Below are 15,971 nucleotides of genomic sequence, written 5' to 3'. Positions count from 1 at the left end.
GCTAGGGTGATATGTTACTAACCTGAGATGTCCGACGTGGCAACTCCGTACACCGCCACAAGGCGGAAGACACTGGCGAGGACGACCCTACCACTTTGTAAGCCCAGCAACATCAATCCCCGGGAGTCGTCAAGACACTCACAGTCCGCCAAAACCGAACAAGGCGTACAGACCTACGCGGTGCCCACGTAACATATCCACATTGCGTAGCAACCACATTGGCAGCAGGTACAGAATGAGATCGTTGACGATCATGATGATCGAGTTCGAATAGAAGAATGCAATCAGGTTAATGCAGTGATCAGACCGTTCTTGCGATGCATCCGGGCTTTGTGACCAAGCCAGACTCAGCGGTATGCACTGCAACAGGACCACGATGATGGAACTGATGCCAAATGACGCGGCAACGAATTGCATGAAATGAATAAAGTATCTCTGGCATCGGGTCCGCGCCAGGCCATAGTAGAATGTCAACCAGGCATGCTTGACAAGCATGTTGCACAGGAAATAAGGGGGAAATGCCGCCATGATGAGCTGTTCCAACTAGTCAGCACTCAGCTCGCTAGGATGATTATCAAGCTTCAGAAAAGGGGGTTAGCAACCTTTTGCATTGTCACTCGTTGTGCAAATTGTTCTTTGGATATCGAGGCACCTAAGCCTTTTGCTGCAGCTGCGTATCGATTAGCCCACGGTCCCTTTTCATATACCAAAGGGCGAAGTGTAGACTGACCTGCACAGATAAGAGATGTCATCACCAGGGCGAAGAACTGCAAGGGTGCGTTAGATGGATCATCTCAAGATACAATCTCCCAGCATACCGCACTCGCCACCAAAAACCCTGCCGAGGATCCAGTCAGTATCCGGTCACCTGCCTTCTTAGTCAAGATCATTCTCACATTTGCTAGCATTCAGTGCGCCGACGGTCTTGTACTGTCTTTCCAATTGTACCGTCACTGACACGATGGTCGACACAGCCAGCACGATGCTGGTGGCCACCAGAACCGCATCGTTAGACACCAACATAATAGCAGTTAGTCTTCTGATAACCTGCCCTGCGGGTCTTCGTGTAAGAGTAACCAGAGGGGAAGGGTAGACCGAGCTTGAAGGGTGGTTCGACGACCCTCATTATAAGTGATTCATCGTCTGTGCGTCCACGCTATGTGCGAATATGTTTCCTCGAACGAACTTCGGCTAACAATCGATCGCCACTTCGGATGAGCAGAGGTCGCACGGTGATCTTGTACCCTAAACGTGGAAATACATGCCTTTTTGAATGGAACCTCATGGGGCGACAGACAAAAACCACGCAACACACCATCCAATTGCCACTGCCCGAGATCATATTGACAGGTGGCTAGCAGGGTCCTCAACGAGGGATGAAAACCGTTGCAGGAGTTCCCCGAGGAGGAGTCGGCCTAGGCATGTCATCTGGGGAAGCGTCTTCAATGGGGAGCCATGGGAAATGATAGGAAGTGATGGGAAGTGGAGGGACGACCTGTCAACTTGGACCTGTCAAAAGCGGATGCACGGCCCTTCCTGTGCGATCTGAACCACAAATTTGAACTCGTCTATTGACAGCACCATGGCCACGACAGTCGTTGGGGGGAGATGCGCACTGGGCAACATTTTCTGACTCCGATCCTTGTGACCGAAGCTGGCTTTATCAGCACGGGTGAATGCAGGAACAGCTTTGCTATCGCATCTAGTCCAGCCCCTGCTCGCCAATCTGATGACATCAGGGAGGTTGTGCCATCCATTAATATTAGCTGGTGCACCTCGAATCTAGCCAGATATCGTGTGGTAATTACGTATTTTGTCTTATTGAGCCTGCTCCTAGGTAACTAGTAAAGCTCTGCTGTCTATCGCCATGTTAATGTAGGCTAGGAATCAATATTGCCGCTACCGCCCGCCGCCTAATTCACCGCCGTCTACCCTAGTCCTTCATTCAAACTCCAAGATGCGACCACCTAACTTCGAGAAGGTATTGGTAGACCATCTCTCCATACTTACACCATGCAGTTGATGAACCGCGAGGTTCTTGTTTTCATCTAGTGACCGAGCCCTGCTGGAAGATCAACAGCAATTCAAGACTCTACCCAGAGCCAAATCTGTCTGTCACCCAAGGTTCAATCTAGACAGTATGCGATGGGGGGTTCGGCCTTTGCATATTGTTCAAGACCCTTCCTCTTGACCACCTTCTTGACTAGGCTGACGTTCGGAGTTCGTTTGCCGGTGTCCACGGGCATGACGATGCTAAGCACTTTCATTGCCTTTCCCTGAGTGAAAGCTGTTCGTTCCTTTTCGAGGTCGGCTTGTCGCTTAGCTTCTTGAACTTTCTTCTTGAGGCCCGCCGGGTTCATCATCTTTCTCTCTAGCTGCCGAGCAGTCTCACACACCTTTTCCCAGCTGAAACGATCGTGTTCGAATACCACATCGACTCGATTCAAACCATCACCCGCGAAGTCGACCAGTGGCTTGGCCCATTGCGCATCCATCTCAAGTCGGCATGGCCAGTCAAAAACAGTAATGTTAAGTTTCAATGTGTGAAGGACTAGCAACTTTGCTCTGATGAGTTTCAAAGTCTGCTTCCACTTTTCGTCGTGTCGCAGTTTCCACTCACGGTCATCAGTCCACCGTGGCTCTCCATATCCTTTATGGTCCACTTCCAGGATCTCAATGCTTTTAGCACCAGCGGGAGGAATAGTATTGAGAAACTTGTGGATGGTGTTCATGTTGTCGAAGCAGAAAGTGGTTCTTGCATAGACAAATTCGACCACCTCTGCGTTCATCCGCTGGCAAGTATACAGCAGAGACACACCAGCTCCGTGCTTGGAGAACTTCCCAGAGAAGTGACATCGAGGTCGTCTGTGTTTTGAAGTGGATTCCTCACGGTGCAGGCGAGCCAATTCCTTGTTTGGATGGTTACCTTGTATGAGGACACGAGAGTCTTCCACGACCAGATCATAGACCCTGTTTCGAATTTCTCCCGGGAGGTCAAAGAAAGGAAATGGTTTGAAAGGGACTTTCGAAGGATTTTGGACGGGACATGGGTTGAGAGACGACGAGGAGACAGTTCGAGACCGAGGGGGTGATCCCTTCGAGAACGGTACATCTCGGAGCGGGAATTGGCGATTGCGATGGAGTGTGGTTGGTTTTCGTTTTGGCGGAGCCATGTTGACGTGCGGGTGATGTTGCTATTGGAAGGACCAACTGAAGAGAGGAATTGATTGATCCAAGCCGAGCTAGAGAGTATCGCAGGTGGTTAGGTAGGGTCTATCGTTTTAATGGTGGCTGAGTTGGGGGCAAAATGCTAAATTGACGAACGCCGAAGGTTCTTATTGACAGTCATGGCAGGTTATGGGGAACCCCAGGATGTGAATCGACAGCGCGCTTGGTGGCTGAATGGTTGTTATTCACATTGAAGACAGTCACAGGCACCTCCAACGTGATTCTGGATTCATGTCATCAACAGAGTCACATTAATATGATAGAGGGGTCAGGGTTAGTGGAGTGGAGTGGAGTGGAGTGGAGTGAAGCGAAGAGAAGAGAAGAGTGACGGACTGAAGTGAAGTGAAGAGTTTTCTCTGCCGGCAGATATGAGTGAACCAAAGGATAACGTTTTGAGGATGGATGATGGAGGGGTTGTATCTGGAGATGTGGTTCAAGTTGAGGTCTACGTGGTACCGAGTCATGCCTCGGGTTTGCAGTGGCATATCAACCCCAGTGTGACCGAGCTAGGCGGCGCGGACCGCGCAAGTGCTGAGGGCTCCATCATCAGCAGCCTACCGATGTGTCGTCATACGAGGAGCATCAGATATCGAGGTCTCTGCCCAATGCTAAGTTGTAACAAAGCAGCTTGTTTCGCTTACTGTGAACCTATTGCCACCGTGTTCCAATTGCACCTTGACTAGCGCTCAGAATCCTACACAACATTTGGCCATGAATGTGCCAGCCGAGTGCACCCTCGTACAGCCGGGACCTGATCAAGCTTCAACAACACTGCAGTCATTGCAACCGCGGATATCAGTGAACGGGCAGCTGTAAAAGGCGTCCATATCTTAGATACCGAGTACCTAGGTAGGTAGCGAAGCAACAGGCAAACAATTGCAATGTTGACCATTCCCTGCAGGGCAAGCGTATGCCGCGCCATGATCTGCAAGGCTGGGAACAACACCCGCTCCTTCCAAACAACAAATGGGACATGAACTGCACTAGACTAATATGGGGCTAGCACTCCCGAGATCGGAAAATCTCGCCTCCGGACGTCACTTTTTTTCAGTGAATGCATTTCAATTTCAACCCCACCATGAGAAATCTACTACCAGAATCCTGAGAAATTCCATGTTCAATAATAACACCTTGGGTCCTGCGTGAGTAGAGAGTTGTGACTGCGACGATCCTGCCTGACCCACACGATCCTGGGAGTCAACTATTCATGTTATATCTCGCATAATCTTCCCATTTGCTCTCCAACTCATCCACCCTGCTCTCTGATATCCTTCGCCCTCCACTACAAGTTTCGCTATCAGGATGTCTCAGAAAATCGGTATGTTCCCTTTGCCACATTCTAGTACAAATCTAGTAGTTTATTTGAATCCTTTCTCTTACCAGACAGTGACTTGAGCTTTTCGACAGCTTCTGCGCCTGATTGCTGCCGCGCTTTTGATCTTCCTGCCACAATCACGCTAAAGCTGTGCTAATGCTTCTCAGCCATCCTGTCGGTTTTCGACAAGACAGGTCTGCTCGACCTAGCCAAAGGTCTGATTAAGAATAATGTTCGCCTCTTGGCTTCAGGAGGCACCGCCAAGTTGATTCGAGATGCTGGCTTCGATGTCGAGTAACTCCGCCCTCATCCCACTTGGAGGTATTCATGCTGATTTAGTCCCAAGAGATGTATCGGCCATCACAAAAGCTCCAGAAATGCTCTCTGGACGAGTCAAGACACTTCATCCCGCAGTGCACGCCGGAATACTCGCCCGTGATCTAGCTTCGGACGAGAAGGATCTTGCAGACCAGAATATCAACAAGGTCGACTACGTTGTGTGCAATCTATATCCTTTCAAGGACACCGTTGCTAAGATCAACGTGACAATTCCAGAGGCAGTCGAGGAAATTGATATCGGCGGTGTAACACTCATCCGTGCAGCCGCAAAGAATCACACTCGCGTTACAATCCTCTCGGATCCTGATGATTACGCCAGCTTCTTGCAAGAGCTCGACAATGGTGATGTATCTGAGGCTAGCCGCCAACGTCATGCACTAAAGGCTTTCGAGCACACTGCCGACTATGATGCAGCAATCTCTGATTTCTTCCGCAAGCAATATGCTGGAAACGGTGCACAACAGCTCTCCCTTCGCTATGGTGCAAACCCTCACCAAAAGCCCGCCAGTGCATATGTTCGCAGCGGTGCTTTACCGTTTAAAGTCCTTGGTGGTTCTCCAGGCTACATTAACCTTCTCGACTGCCTCAATGCTTGGCCCTTGGTCAAAGAACTCAAGCAGTCGCTCGGACTCCCCGCAGCTGCGAGCTTCAAACATGTCTCACCTGCTGGAGCCGCTATTGGTGTCCCCCTGAATGAGAAAGAGCGCAAGGTTTACATGGTTGACGACATTGATGGTATCTCGGACTCTGCTCTTGCTCAAGCCTATGCTCGGGCACGCGGTGCCGACCGTATGTCCAGCTTCGGGGACGTTGTCGCTTTGTCTGATAAGGTCGACGTTCCTACTGCAAAGATCATCAGCAGGGAGGTCTCCGATGGAGTCATTGCGCCTGACTATGAACCCGAAGCACTTGAGATTCTCAAGAAAAAGAAGGGTGGAAAATACCTTGTTCTCGCCATTGACGAGTCGTATGAGCCAGCACCACAAGAGACCCGGACAGTGTACGGTGTCACATTGACACAGGGTCGAAATGACGTAAAAATCACACCCAATGGAACCTTCAATTCGGTTATTCGTCCCAAGGATAGTCCTAAGCTCTCTGAATCCGCACTTCGCGATCTCACCGTCGCCACCATCGCGGTCAAGTACACTCAATCCAACAGCGTTTGCTATGCTGTCAATGGTCAGGTCATCGGACTCGGTGCCGGCCAGCAGTCACGCATTCACTGCACACGTCTCGCAGGTGACAAGGCGGACAATTGGTGGATGCGATTCCATGAGCGGACATTAAGTATTCAGTGGGCAAGGGGCGTCAAGCGGCCAGAGAAGAGTAATGCCATCGACATGCTGTGCTCTGGTCAGGTGCCACCTCAGTCAGAATTCGAAACCAAGGATTATGAACGCAATTTTGCAGAAGGCCAGGTACCGCAGCCCTTCACTGCTGAAGAGAGAAGGGCATGGTTGGATCAATTATCTGACGTCGCAGTTTCAAGTGATGCTTTCGTAAGTCCCTGAACCCCTTTCCATCAACTACAGCATGATCAATAGATGCGAATATCTCTTCACGATTTGTCATGGGCATGCTACCTCACTAGAGAGATTCATCACCACTAACGTTCCGTCATTTAGTTCCCCTTCGTGGACAATGTCTACCGCGCCGCTAGGAGCGGTGTGAAGTATATTGCTTCACCCACAGGCTCACAGAATGACGGTGCGGTGTTTGACACAGCGGAGAACCTTGATATCACCTTCATCGAGCAGAGTACTCGGCTTTTCCACCACTAATATTTTCAACCTGCCATTGCAGAATCTGCTGGCACACTGACATTGTCGTGGATTGCTCGTTGACCCAGCCATTGCCAATCACACCGGCTGGGGAGTTGGGCTGGATGCCAGAGCAGTGAACTGGCTCGGTATGAGTAAAGGTTGCCGCATTAGTCTCGTGTAGAGTGGACTCAACAACCAAAGTTGGGTGGCCTCGAAGGCCTTAAATCATTTATAAATCAGAATCTGCCCCTTTTGAAGTCCAGCGGCGAAGGGGGGGAAAGGTCTAATAGACATATTTATTGATCCTTTAAGAACTAGATTTCTCGTTGTCCAAGGCTCCTAGGAGCACCTATAATCTTGATCGGTAGGCCAGAAACATCGAATGTCTGCCCACTCCTTGACCATCTCGAAAGACAGGGTCGGGGAGGGGAATTGGTTGAAACTTATGTCTGATCGTGCAAATCGAGTGCAACATGCCAATCCAGGTGCTCGAGCACTGTTTGAGCGGGTACTTCCTCAGAGCAGTGAGGGCAGCGATATATCCCTTCCTTGTCCAGCGAGTTGAGTTCTGATGGCTCCCTGTCGACTTGTTCTTTAGCAGACCTGAGCCGATGCTGGGAAGATGTGATATTGTCGGAACTTGTTTGTACTCCACTGCCGTCCCGACTGCTCGACGCCCTGGCGGACTTGGTGGGTGAATGTGAGAAACCATGGAAGTCGAGAATCGTGGGCTTCTTTGATCTCTCATCTGGCAGTGGCTCGTCAGATGATCTCTTCAACGAGCTGGAGATGGTTTGGAGAGGTCTATCAGAGGACGGCTTCGCTGAGAGTGGCACGGTGAAGCCGGAGATGAGCTGACTTGACTTTCCCGTGTCGCGGAAGTGAGAAACGCCCACCGAGAGCGTCAAACACGGCCAGCTCGGTCCCTCTTCTGAGATCTTCCCCAGTAGTTCCTTGGACAGCTTGTAAAGACACTCCGCATCTATATTCGTACCCGCCGGGATTGGTGTCTGCTTGGAGCGCGTGGGTCCAAATCGGCCTCGGATGTGATGGTGCACTGCCACCGTCGTGGGACGGCGTCCTTCCTCGTCTTCCAGGCGGCCTACAATATCGGCTGCAAAGATGCGCAGCCATCGCTCGGCCTGCTGGGGACCAGCGATACTGGGGCTGAACGTCTTCGCCGAGAGCATACTTTTGATCTCCGTTCTCTGGACGACCTCACTATCCTCGAGCCCTCGGATGGCTTGATACACCCATTTTCCAGACTGTGACCCAAGCTTTGATTGCATCTCTTTGAGCGGGAATTGCAGTAGATCTGAGATGGTTTCCAAACCATATATCGTAACGACTTGACGTCCAAGTTTCCCGCCTAATCCACGAAGCTTTGTGATTTTATAGCCAGAGAGGAATGAGCTGGTACTGCACTTGCGGACGATGGTCTGCTTGTTTGGCTTGTTATGGCCAGCCGCGAGTTTTGCAAGAACCTTGTTGTGCGCGATACCTGCGGAGCTGGTGTAATTTAGACCACTCATTATCTTCCTCCGGATATCTCGCACAATCTCGGACCCGACATTGAGGGCAATGATGTGCCAATCTAGAGCTTCATGATTTCGTTTGCTTTCCACCTCAGGTTCGCAGGGTACAAGTTGATCATCCTCCCAATCAAGGACGATGTTGGAAGGGTTTGGCAGATCCGATTCGCAAGCCAAAAGGTCGGGAAATCGCTGCACAAGAACGTCGTAGACAGGGCCTGACAAGTCTATGAAGACCTCATCAATCCCTGCCTTTTCTATCCTTCGCGAAGCCGTGGGGAGTGCCTCCTTCACGAGTTCAATTGCCTTCCGAGACTGAAGACGATAGTAATCAAGTGAGGACTTGTCGGTGGCCATGTGCTGAAGAACATCATCCCGGTACCGCCAATTGGTATCGCCTTCCCTCCATGTAGGTACATGCTGGAGCACAATATTCGGACACTTCTCTCGCGCTTCCACTGCTGTGACCACCTTCTTCAGGCCGGCGGCTCGAGCTGGGTAGTTGATGGCAATGACGTGGAGAAACTGCTGGACCCCCAGAGGCTGGTCCGCGGGAAGTCCTAGCCTCACACCCTCGCACTGTGCGTAGAAACAGTCAAAGTCAATCAAGGCAATGACGCGCAACGGCGACTTTGTGGATGACTGGCTCAGGAGATGGAGATCTCGCCGTGTAAATTGAGACTTGCATGGGATGTCATTCGGTCCCATCCCAGGATACCAACTCTGCGAGCCTTGGAGGTTGTGATTTGAGGCAGGCCCGTTTTACCACAGCATCACATGGGCTGTCATTCTACTGTAGACGATCCGTACATATTCCTAGCATGTCAAGATGAACAGTAGTCAACATCTATGAGCATGTGTCTATTGCGGGAGGGGACAGTCGGTGTCAATTCGTTGAAGATTGACGACGTCATTTGAAACTGGAATGACAGGAGCTTCTGCCTAGATTTGAGATTCCCCCTTCAAAGATCTTGAAGATTTATCCACCCCCTTCGTACAAAGTAAAGCAGCCATGAAGGACACGATTGTACAGTTAGATGATGTCTGTCTACCTAGTTAAGTATGTTGATAACCGTGTCTCACATCGTCTTGAAGCAGTATAGTTGAAGTCTATGGTCATACTTTATCGAACAACACGAATTCCGATGTCTCTACCCTGAAAGATACAGCATTGTGGCAGCAACAGATGGCGCGCGCGCCATCCAGATTTCCTTTTATCTCGACAAAATCCTTGGTGATAAACAAGCCGATAATTACAACAATGCCCCCTTGTCGATAATCTCCGCTTCTTGAGTGGAAAATCTTGCGGGACATGATGCTGCAGACCTTGATTCACTGCATATTCATCCACATTCCCCAACTGTTACGCCCCTGTAGCCACTGGCGTCGCCTGGAATCGTTTGGCCTTTGGCATCCCCGTTGTTCCAGCTGTTGAGGTTGGAAGCCCGTCCTGGAAGCCCGGGTCAGGAGTCTCTAATTGGGGCATTTCCCCCATCCCATATGTCGAATCATGGTAATAAGGCTCACCGTCCAACCCAAGTTCTCCGTTGTGATCCTGTGTCGCACCGTCGGGCCGCACCCAGTCAGGTAGGTGTGGAACGCCATTCTCTTCGACTGTTCCTCCAACAGCACCAGCGTTAAAGCGTCGTCTCGCATTCTGAGAAACGCCGCCGACATATGAACTGCGCCCGGAGCTGGCCGCCAGTGCCGTCCCTGGCGTGTTTGTGCTGGTCGAACCACCACCTGTAGCAGCAGGGCTGGCTAACCTCGAAGTGTGAGCGGCCGCAAAGGTTATTGCCGCAACTATGAGCGCAGTTATTCTGTTTCCAGTGACCGTCTTTTGACTCGCTATCATAGCTGTTTGCCTGTTGTACTCGTTGACCTATATCGCTCGATAGTCTGCCAGCGCGTTGTTCTCGTCCTGACGTCTCTGAGCTTCAAGCAAGTTTCGTTCGTTACGCTCTTCATATGCGACGACGCCCACTACATTATGCCGATGCTTTTCCTGTGCCGGTGTTTCCTCTGGCGGCGGCGGGGGTAACCTTCCTTGCGCCATTTCTTGTTGTACCCACTTCACATAATTGGTGACGGGAAATCTTGTACGGTTTGGAGCGAGAAGCTCACAGCCCGAGGCGAGTAGTGCGCCACGGTATGGGCTTTGTTGGAAAGGATCTGGTGCACCCGGGGCTGGACTTGGCTCAGCGGGTCGAGGGTCTATGGGGAGATTCAATGGCTGTGGTACCATGCTATTCGGCCTCGTTGCTTGCGAATATCGCTGTTGTCTTTCATTTGAGTGGCGGTAGTGGATGTTCCTCTGCCAAATTGAGCGGTATGGGTGCCCTCCCTCCTAAAAAGGAGGCACGCTGCGAGGCACGCCGGGTGGGGCGCTGGGAGGTAGAAGGCCCAGCGGGTGATCTCGTCGGCTGGGTAGTCTGCGGCCGAGTTGGGGTGGTAGTCGACGGCAGAGTCTCAGAGTCAGGTCGTTCGCCAGAGCCAACGGCGTCACGGGCGCGGGCGAAGGTTGATTTAGATTCATGATGGGAAATCCCAAGCATATAAGGTGGTTAGATAGGCAGAGTTGTCCGTGGAGAGTCAAAAACGAGCCTGGTTCTGCTGCCGGGTGTTGTAGCAGATGAACTCTGAGAAGATGTTACTTGCGGCATCATGTTTGCTCAGTTGAAACCGTAAAGATATAGGGTACATGCTTGATGTAAGGCATCCCAGCTTCCGCACCGTAATCATACGCAAATCTCCTATAATTAGCAGGGTATTACTTCGACTGAGATTCCTTAAATACCACGCCAAAGCTGCTCCACTATATCAAAGGAGCCAGACCCTGTGAGGCTGCTACAGGCTGGAAGCTGCGTCCACAAGCCCGTAGCCTTTGTTCTAGCTGAATATCTCGTACTGATTGTCGAATACTTCCAAGAGGATAAAAATGACCGTATAGTAATACAACGTACATATATTTTGAAGGCCTCGACGTCTTGATGTTGAAACTTCCCCGTGATCGGCTTTGACCCGTGAGCGACATCAAATCCATCAAGAGGGCTAGTGGGGCAGAGAAAGAGGAGGGCCTGAGAACCATGCTGAGTTAACTGGCTCCTTTTTCGGCCATCTCTTTAACAGGAACCCGAACATAAATAGCACGAATGCTTCGTCCGAGAGAACCACGTAGATAGAGCGCCGGGAGTGTCATAAGCTAGGACGCCTGGAACTAAGTCCATCATTGTCCCTTTTTCTGACTGCTCCTAGGACCTTTGTCCACTACCGCATCATAGCGAGTCTTGTACTGACTGGCGCGTACTGACCGGCGCGCCGGTATACTACGTGGGTGCTAGCGACCCGAAATTCCCTCTGTTCGCAGTTCTTTGGCGTGGCGTTGCCTCCAAACACTCCAGTCAGAGTGATGATGCTGCCCGCAGAAACAGTCTTTGGCCTATCAAAGCATTAGAGAGTGCTATTTTGGTGAAGGCGCGGACATTGATCAGGACAAACCTAGATCTTCTCCTGAGGCTGTAAGTATTTCAGAGACTACGTCCAATTGCAGCTAATCCGAAAGCTAGTTTCCGCATCGTGCACTTGGTTGACAACCATGTCAGGTCCTCGGCGACTGAGGGGATGCCTTAATGCTTAAGTCATCCATGGTACATACCTGCAAAGGGACGGAAAAGGACAGGCTTGCAACTCAAGCTTGTCGGTACATATGTAATACCATGTTACAGCCCCAAGGGCAGTTGTTGTCCATTATCTGATCTGGGCGAAAACGAGAATGATATCATGTGAGCGCAATTGGATTTCTTGATGGTCGTTGTGGTCCCTTAATTAGTACGGAGTGCTCCTTACGTATCGGGCAATTGATGACTAAATCAGTGGTCAAGCTCAAATGACGTCATCCTCACTCCGGTGGGAGTCCTCGCTGTGAAGGCGTAGTACAACATCATAGAGACCTCTTCATCAATCGATCGCTCTCTCGGGATAGAATATCTCGTTCGGATACCGTTGGCGAACTCGGTCCAAGTCTGGTCTTCGCAACGAAGACAGACCGAGGCTCGATACACGAACAGGGGGCGGTAGATCATCCATCGACACGACAACGACAACGACAACGACAACGACAACGACAACGACAACGGCAACGGCAACGACAACGGCAACGGCAACGACAACGGCAACGACAACGTCTGGCATGTTCACCCGAGAAATGAGCGACTGGACTGGAGATGGGTCTTGGACCCTGACATGGTTGCATCGGACAATTGGGTGATATTAACGTGGCTACCTGACCCATCAAAAGAAGTGACAGCGAGCATTAGATCGGTGTAGATTGGACCGCATTTCAGCTTTTGGCATGCATCATTTGCTCAAACGCTGACTCACTCATGACGCCTCGGCATGCCCTTCGGCAAGATTTGCTGCGTTCAATTGCTCGACACGATACTCCCAATACTTCCTCCTAATGGGATCCCATTTCTTGCCCAACGCATCCAGACACAGCTTGCTTCTATCTTTGTTACCATCGAGCCGGTACATATCCGCAAGCCAGTCGATAGCATGGCTGCTCCTGACATCCTCACCGAGAAGATCTGCGTTTTTACCGCCGACGAAGCCTTCACAAAACACCTGCATATCAGTGATGGGAATCCCCGCCCGTTTCAACACACCCTTGAGATAATTCCAGGGGCTGGGGTTCTGAGGGGCCCAAGCGATACGGTCTTTGGCGTAGTTGATCTCGCGCTCGACGACCTCCTCGTCGACCACCAGTCTCCCCTGCGCGAGCACTTCTTTTCTGTTCCCACCTCCCTTCTCGATGGCTTGAAGCTCTTCCGCGCCAAAGCAGACAAAGTAGCGGTGGTTCCAGGCCGAGTTGTTTCTGATGTCCTCGTTGATCATGGCGTCGATTGCGGCTAGCTCCAAGTCTGTCGTAAGTAAAGAATCTGGGAACTGACGACACAGCCACTGTCTGTATGTCCAGACGTGGTAGTTCTTGCTGTCGAAGGATAGGATGTGAGCGAGGAACTCGGTCTCGCCAGGAGGGAGTTGTGTGATCAGCGAAACCATTAGCTGCCGATGGTGCCTGTATGTTATCGAAAGCCCTGAGTCAGTATTATGCTCCACAAAGCAAGAATCGTGGCTGGGAAAGGTCCAGCAATCATCTTGTCCCCTCTGAGCAGACTCACCAGATCTGGTAGTTTTTCAAATTCCGCTCACTGATGCCTTCCAGCCATTCCAGCTCGGCCTTGACCCCGTCGTCCGTAGAGGTATCCTCCGCTTCCCAGAGCATCTTGAGAATCTTAGCTCGGTAGAGCCAGACCGTGTAGTGTGATGGATTCATGCTAATGATATCCTCTGTCAAGTCCAAAGTCCTCCTGCTGAACTCGTTTGTTGCCATGACCGCCCGGAGATAAGACATGGCTTCAGCGTACCGGGGTGAATACGCAATGGTAGCGAGAGCAGGGCCTGGATCCTTCTGGCCCGGTGGACCATCAATCAGCGGCAGTGGCGTGACATCTTCCCACAATGGTGACACAGAGTAGAATGGTTCTTTGGATTTGATGGACTTGGGCTTGGGCCGATGGGCTGCGTCTTTTGACTTGGAGGATTCTGGCATTCCTTTAAGCGAGCGGATTTGTTGCAATGACAGATTCTGAATCTGAAGTCTGCTTGGACCACCTGGAAGAAGCAAACTATAAAGCGAAGATGCCCATACGTCCAGCCGGATATCACATGAATTTCTGGTGCTCTAGCCAGAGCAGTCCTTTTTGGGAAAAGGCGTTGCAATTCTCTCGGAATCGTTGCCTCACAACAATAGTGGTGTAACAACGACGAGTAGAAAATATCACAGCATTTAACAACAATGTTTGGTTGTCCAATCTGAGGACTGGAATGAGAAGAACAATGTTAAGATGACTTGCCGTCGAAACGGAGATGAAAATATCACGTGATGACCACCCGCCCCTCGCCTCATCATGATTGATCGGAACACATCCTATCATCCTTCCAGGCGCTTTTTACGGCGGTGATATACATAATTCCCGGATTTCTTGTTGTACAAATTACCAAGCGCTGCATTAGTTGATGCCGCTTTGCGCCACCGCTCGTAAGACATCCATCAAAATAGTTAAGCAGAGCACAAATATTATCACTGCCAAAATTTCCACTCAGGCCTTCTTTGTAAGAGACCAACACCGACCAGGTCCTCGATATCCTCGGGTCCCTCTGCGTTCAGGAATTTCTGCTGGTCAATTTCTTCGCCACCTTCTTCTTCGGTCCCGTTGCGGAGGACTGCGGGATATAGCATGCCGACTCCACTACCACCGAGCGTGGTTCTGAATTCTGTAAACCCTGCCGCCTCGAACTTTTGGTGCAGATCTCGCAAAGACTCGGGTCCAGTATCGTTCTTTAATAGAGTGATAGCACAACCACCCCCGCCAGCGCCTGTTAGTTTGGTCCAGCCAATCCCAGCGTAGTCAATCAATTCTCGAATGTATTCCAGTTTCGGATGGGAGACTCCTAATGACACCAATAGTCCGTGATTGACTCGGAACAGGTCTCCTAGATGTTCAATATTTTTCTCTGACTCGGAGTCGAAGTCATCCGAATTGATGAGGTTGTATGCTGACATAGTGACCTCGTCGATGCTGTCCAGGGTGGCCTCTGTCACCGCGGGATATTTTTTCTTCATGAGGCCAACCTTGGCCACTTCAGCAGCCGTAGACCGACTTTGGTTTGTGTTTATTAAAAGTAAAGGTAGTTCTGGGAAATCTTTGACAGGAGTTGCAGTGGGAGGCTTTTTGTAGTCCGTCCTTTTGAAGAGTACTGCCCTCCCTCGAGTTGAGACGGTGTTGTCTATGCCGCTGGGGTTTCCGTGAATGCAAAGCTCGCCAACGAAAGCCCATCTGTTAATTCTCTCAAGCTGGAGATCCACTTCTTCCTCCGGCTGGTCCTCGTGAGGTCCCGAGAGGACATGAATTTGCTTGAGAAGGGCTGCACTGATACAGACCGAGACGCTTGCACTTGAGCCCAATCCTGCCGCGATTGGCAAGGTTGACCTGAGCGTGTATATGCTGGCGGGGGCTTTTGGGCTACTGAGAGTGAGGAAGAGATAGAGGAAGCAGGAGGCTGCATGGACATGAATCCTTTTCTTCTCGCCAGTGAGATGTGGAGAGACAGGATCAACGTGCGGTTGCATAGCTTTGACCAGCTCAGGGTCTAAAGAGGTGACCATATCGTAATATCGAGGCTTTTTGATCTTCTCCCAGGTGTGCCATGGCAGATCGTCGATATTCCAGGTATGGTCGAGACCGACATCTGGAAAGACCAACTGGACGGTCCGTTGAGACTTGGAGAGTGTAGTGACGAGGAGATATGAGCGCATGGAGATGGATGCAGCCATGGCCGCCTTTCCGTGAACAACTGCATGTTCGCCAAACACAATGACCTTTCCTGGAGCAGAGACCATGAATGGAGGGGCCATAGGCGAGGAGGCCTTCCGGGGAGTGTTTTGAGGCCGCAGGGACCCGTCTTTGTAGTGGGCATTCGTGCCATTGACCTTAGTAGTTCCGTTCATAGCTATGTCGACGCGATGCACCATGACGGGATGAAGGCGAGGATGAGACGTGTCGTGCGTCTCTGAAGGGGGGCAATTGTGAAAGGGCAAGAAAGGAGAGACGCATATGGTAACTTTCGAAGGGAACGCAGCTGCGACGGGTGAGCCGTGACCAGGGCGGGAAAAAAGTTTCCTGGGGGTGAGTTGGGATGGGGAGATACCTAATCAATCGCAGAATGGGC

General features: G+C 51.0%; 7 protein-coding genes across 7 annotated transcripts; 1 reads left to right on the top strand and 6 right to left on the bottom strand.

The window, feature by feature from the left end:
* Window positions 1–17: 17 nt before the first annotated feature.
* On the bottom strand, window positions 18–495 carry A1O9_01002 (uncharacterized protein; the record flags this gene model as incomplete). Its single annotated transcript, XM_013410162.1, has 2 exons — window positions 18–87; window positions 143–495. 2 exons carry the CDS (start codon window positions 493–495, stop codon window positions 18–20), a joined length of 423 nt encoding a protein of 140 aa, XP_013265616.1.
* Window positions 496–876: 381 nt separating this feature from the next.
* Window positions 877–1,023, bottom strand: A1O9_01000 (uncharacterized protein; the record flags this gene model as incomplete). The annotated part of the gene is made up of 1 exon (XM_013410161.1): window positions 877–1,023. The coding sequence occupies one exon, from the start codon at window positions 1,021–1,023 to the stop codon at window positions 877–879; it is 147 nt and encodes a 48-aa protein (XP_013265615.1).
* A 1,103-nt stretch (window positions 1,024–2,126) lies between these two features.
* Window positions 2,127–3,173, bottom strand: A1O9_00999 (uncharacterized protein; the record flags this gene model as incomplete). Its single annotated transcript, XM_013410160.1, has 1 exon — window positions 2,127–3,173. The coding sequence occupies one exon, from the start codon at window positions 3,171–3,173 to the stop codon at window positions 2,127–2,129; it is 1,047 nt and encodes a 348-aa protein (XP_013265614.1).
* A 1,645-nt stretch (window positions 3,174–4,818) lies between these two features.
* Window positions 4,819–6,666, top strand: A1O9_00998 (bifunctional purine biosynthesis protein ADE17; the record flags this gene model as incomplete). Its single annotated transcript, XM_013410159.1, has 2 exons — window positions 4,819–6,384; window positions 6,511–6,666. 2 exons carry the CDS (start codon window positions 4,819–4,821, stop codon window positions 6,664–6,666), a joined length of 1,722 nt encoding a protein of 573 aa, XP_013265613.1.
* Window positions 6,667–7,091: 425 nt separating this feature from the next.
* A1O9_00997 (uncharacterized protein) lies at window positions 7,092–8,888 on the bottom strand (the record flags this gene model as incomplete). Its single annotated transcript, XM_013410158.1, has 1 exon — window positions 7,092–8,888. The coding sequence occupies one exon, from the start codon at window positions 8,886–8,888 to the stop codon at window positions 7,092–7,094; it is 1,797 nt and encodes a 598-aa protein (XP_013265612.1).
* A 3,672-nt stretch (window positions 8,889–12,560) lies between these two features.
* A1O9_00996 (uncharacterized protein) lies at window positions 12,561–13,791 on the bottom strand (the record flags this gene model as incomplete). The annotated part of the gene is made up of 2 exons (XM_013410157.1): window positions 12,561–13,257; window positions 13,361–13,791. 2 exons carry the CDS (start codon window positions 13,789–13,791, stop codon window positions 12,561–12,563), a joined length of 1,128 nt encoding a protein of 375 aa, XP_013265611.1.
* Window positions 13,792–14,322: 531 nt separating this feature from the next.
* On the bottom strand, window positions 14,323–15,750 carry A1O9_00995 (mevalonate kinase; the record flags this gene model as incomplete). The annotated part of the gene is made up of 1 exon (XM_013410156.1): window positions 14,323–15,750. One exon carries the CDS (start codon window positions 15,748–15,750, stop codon window positions 14,323–14,325), a length of 1,428 nt encoding a protein of 475 aa, XP_013265610.1.
* Between the last annotated feature and the right edge of the window lie 221 nt (window positions 15,751–15,971).

The sequence above is a fragment of the Exophiala aquamarina genome (genome assembly GCF_000709125.1).
Source record: "Exophiala aquamarina CBS 119918 chromosome Unknown aczIA-supercont1.1, whole genome shotgun sequence".
In the NCBI taxonomy this organism is placed as follows: Eukaryota; Fungi; Ascomycota; class Eurotiomycetes; order Chaetothyriales; family Herpotrichiellaceae; genus Exophiala; species Exophiala aquamarina.
Note: the sequence above shows the minus strand (reverse complement) of the source record. Positions and strands in the feature narration are given on the sequence as shown.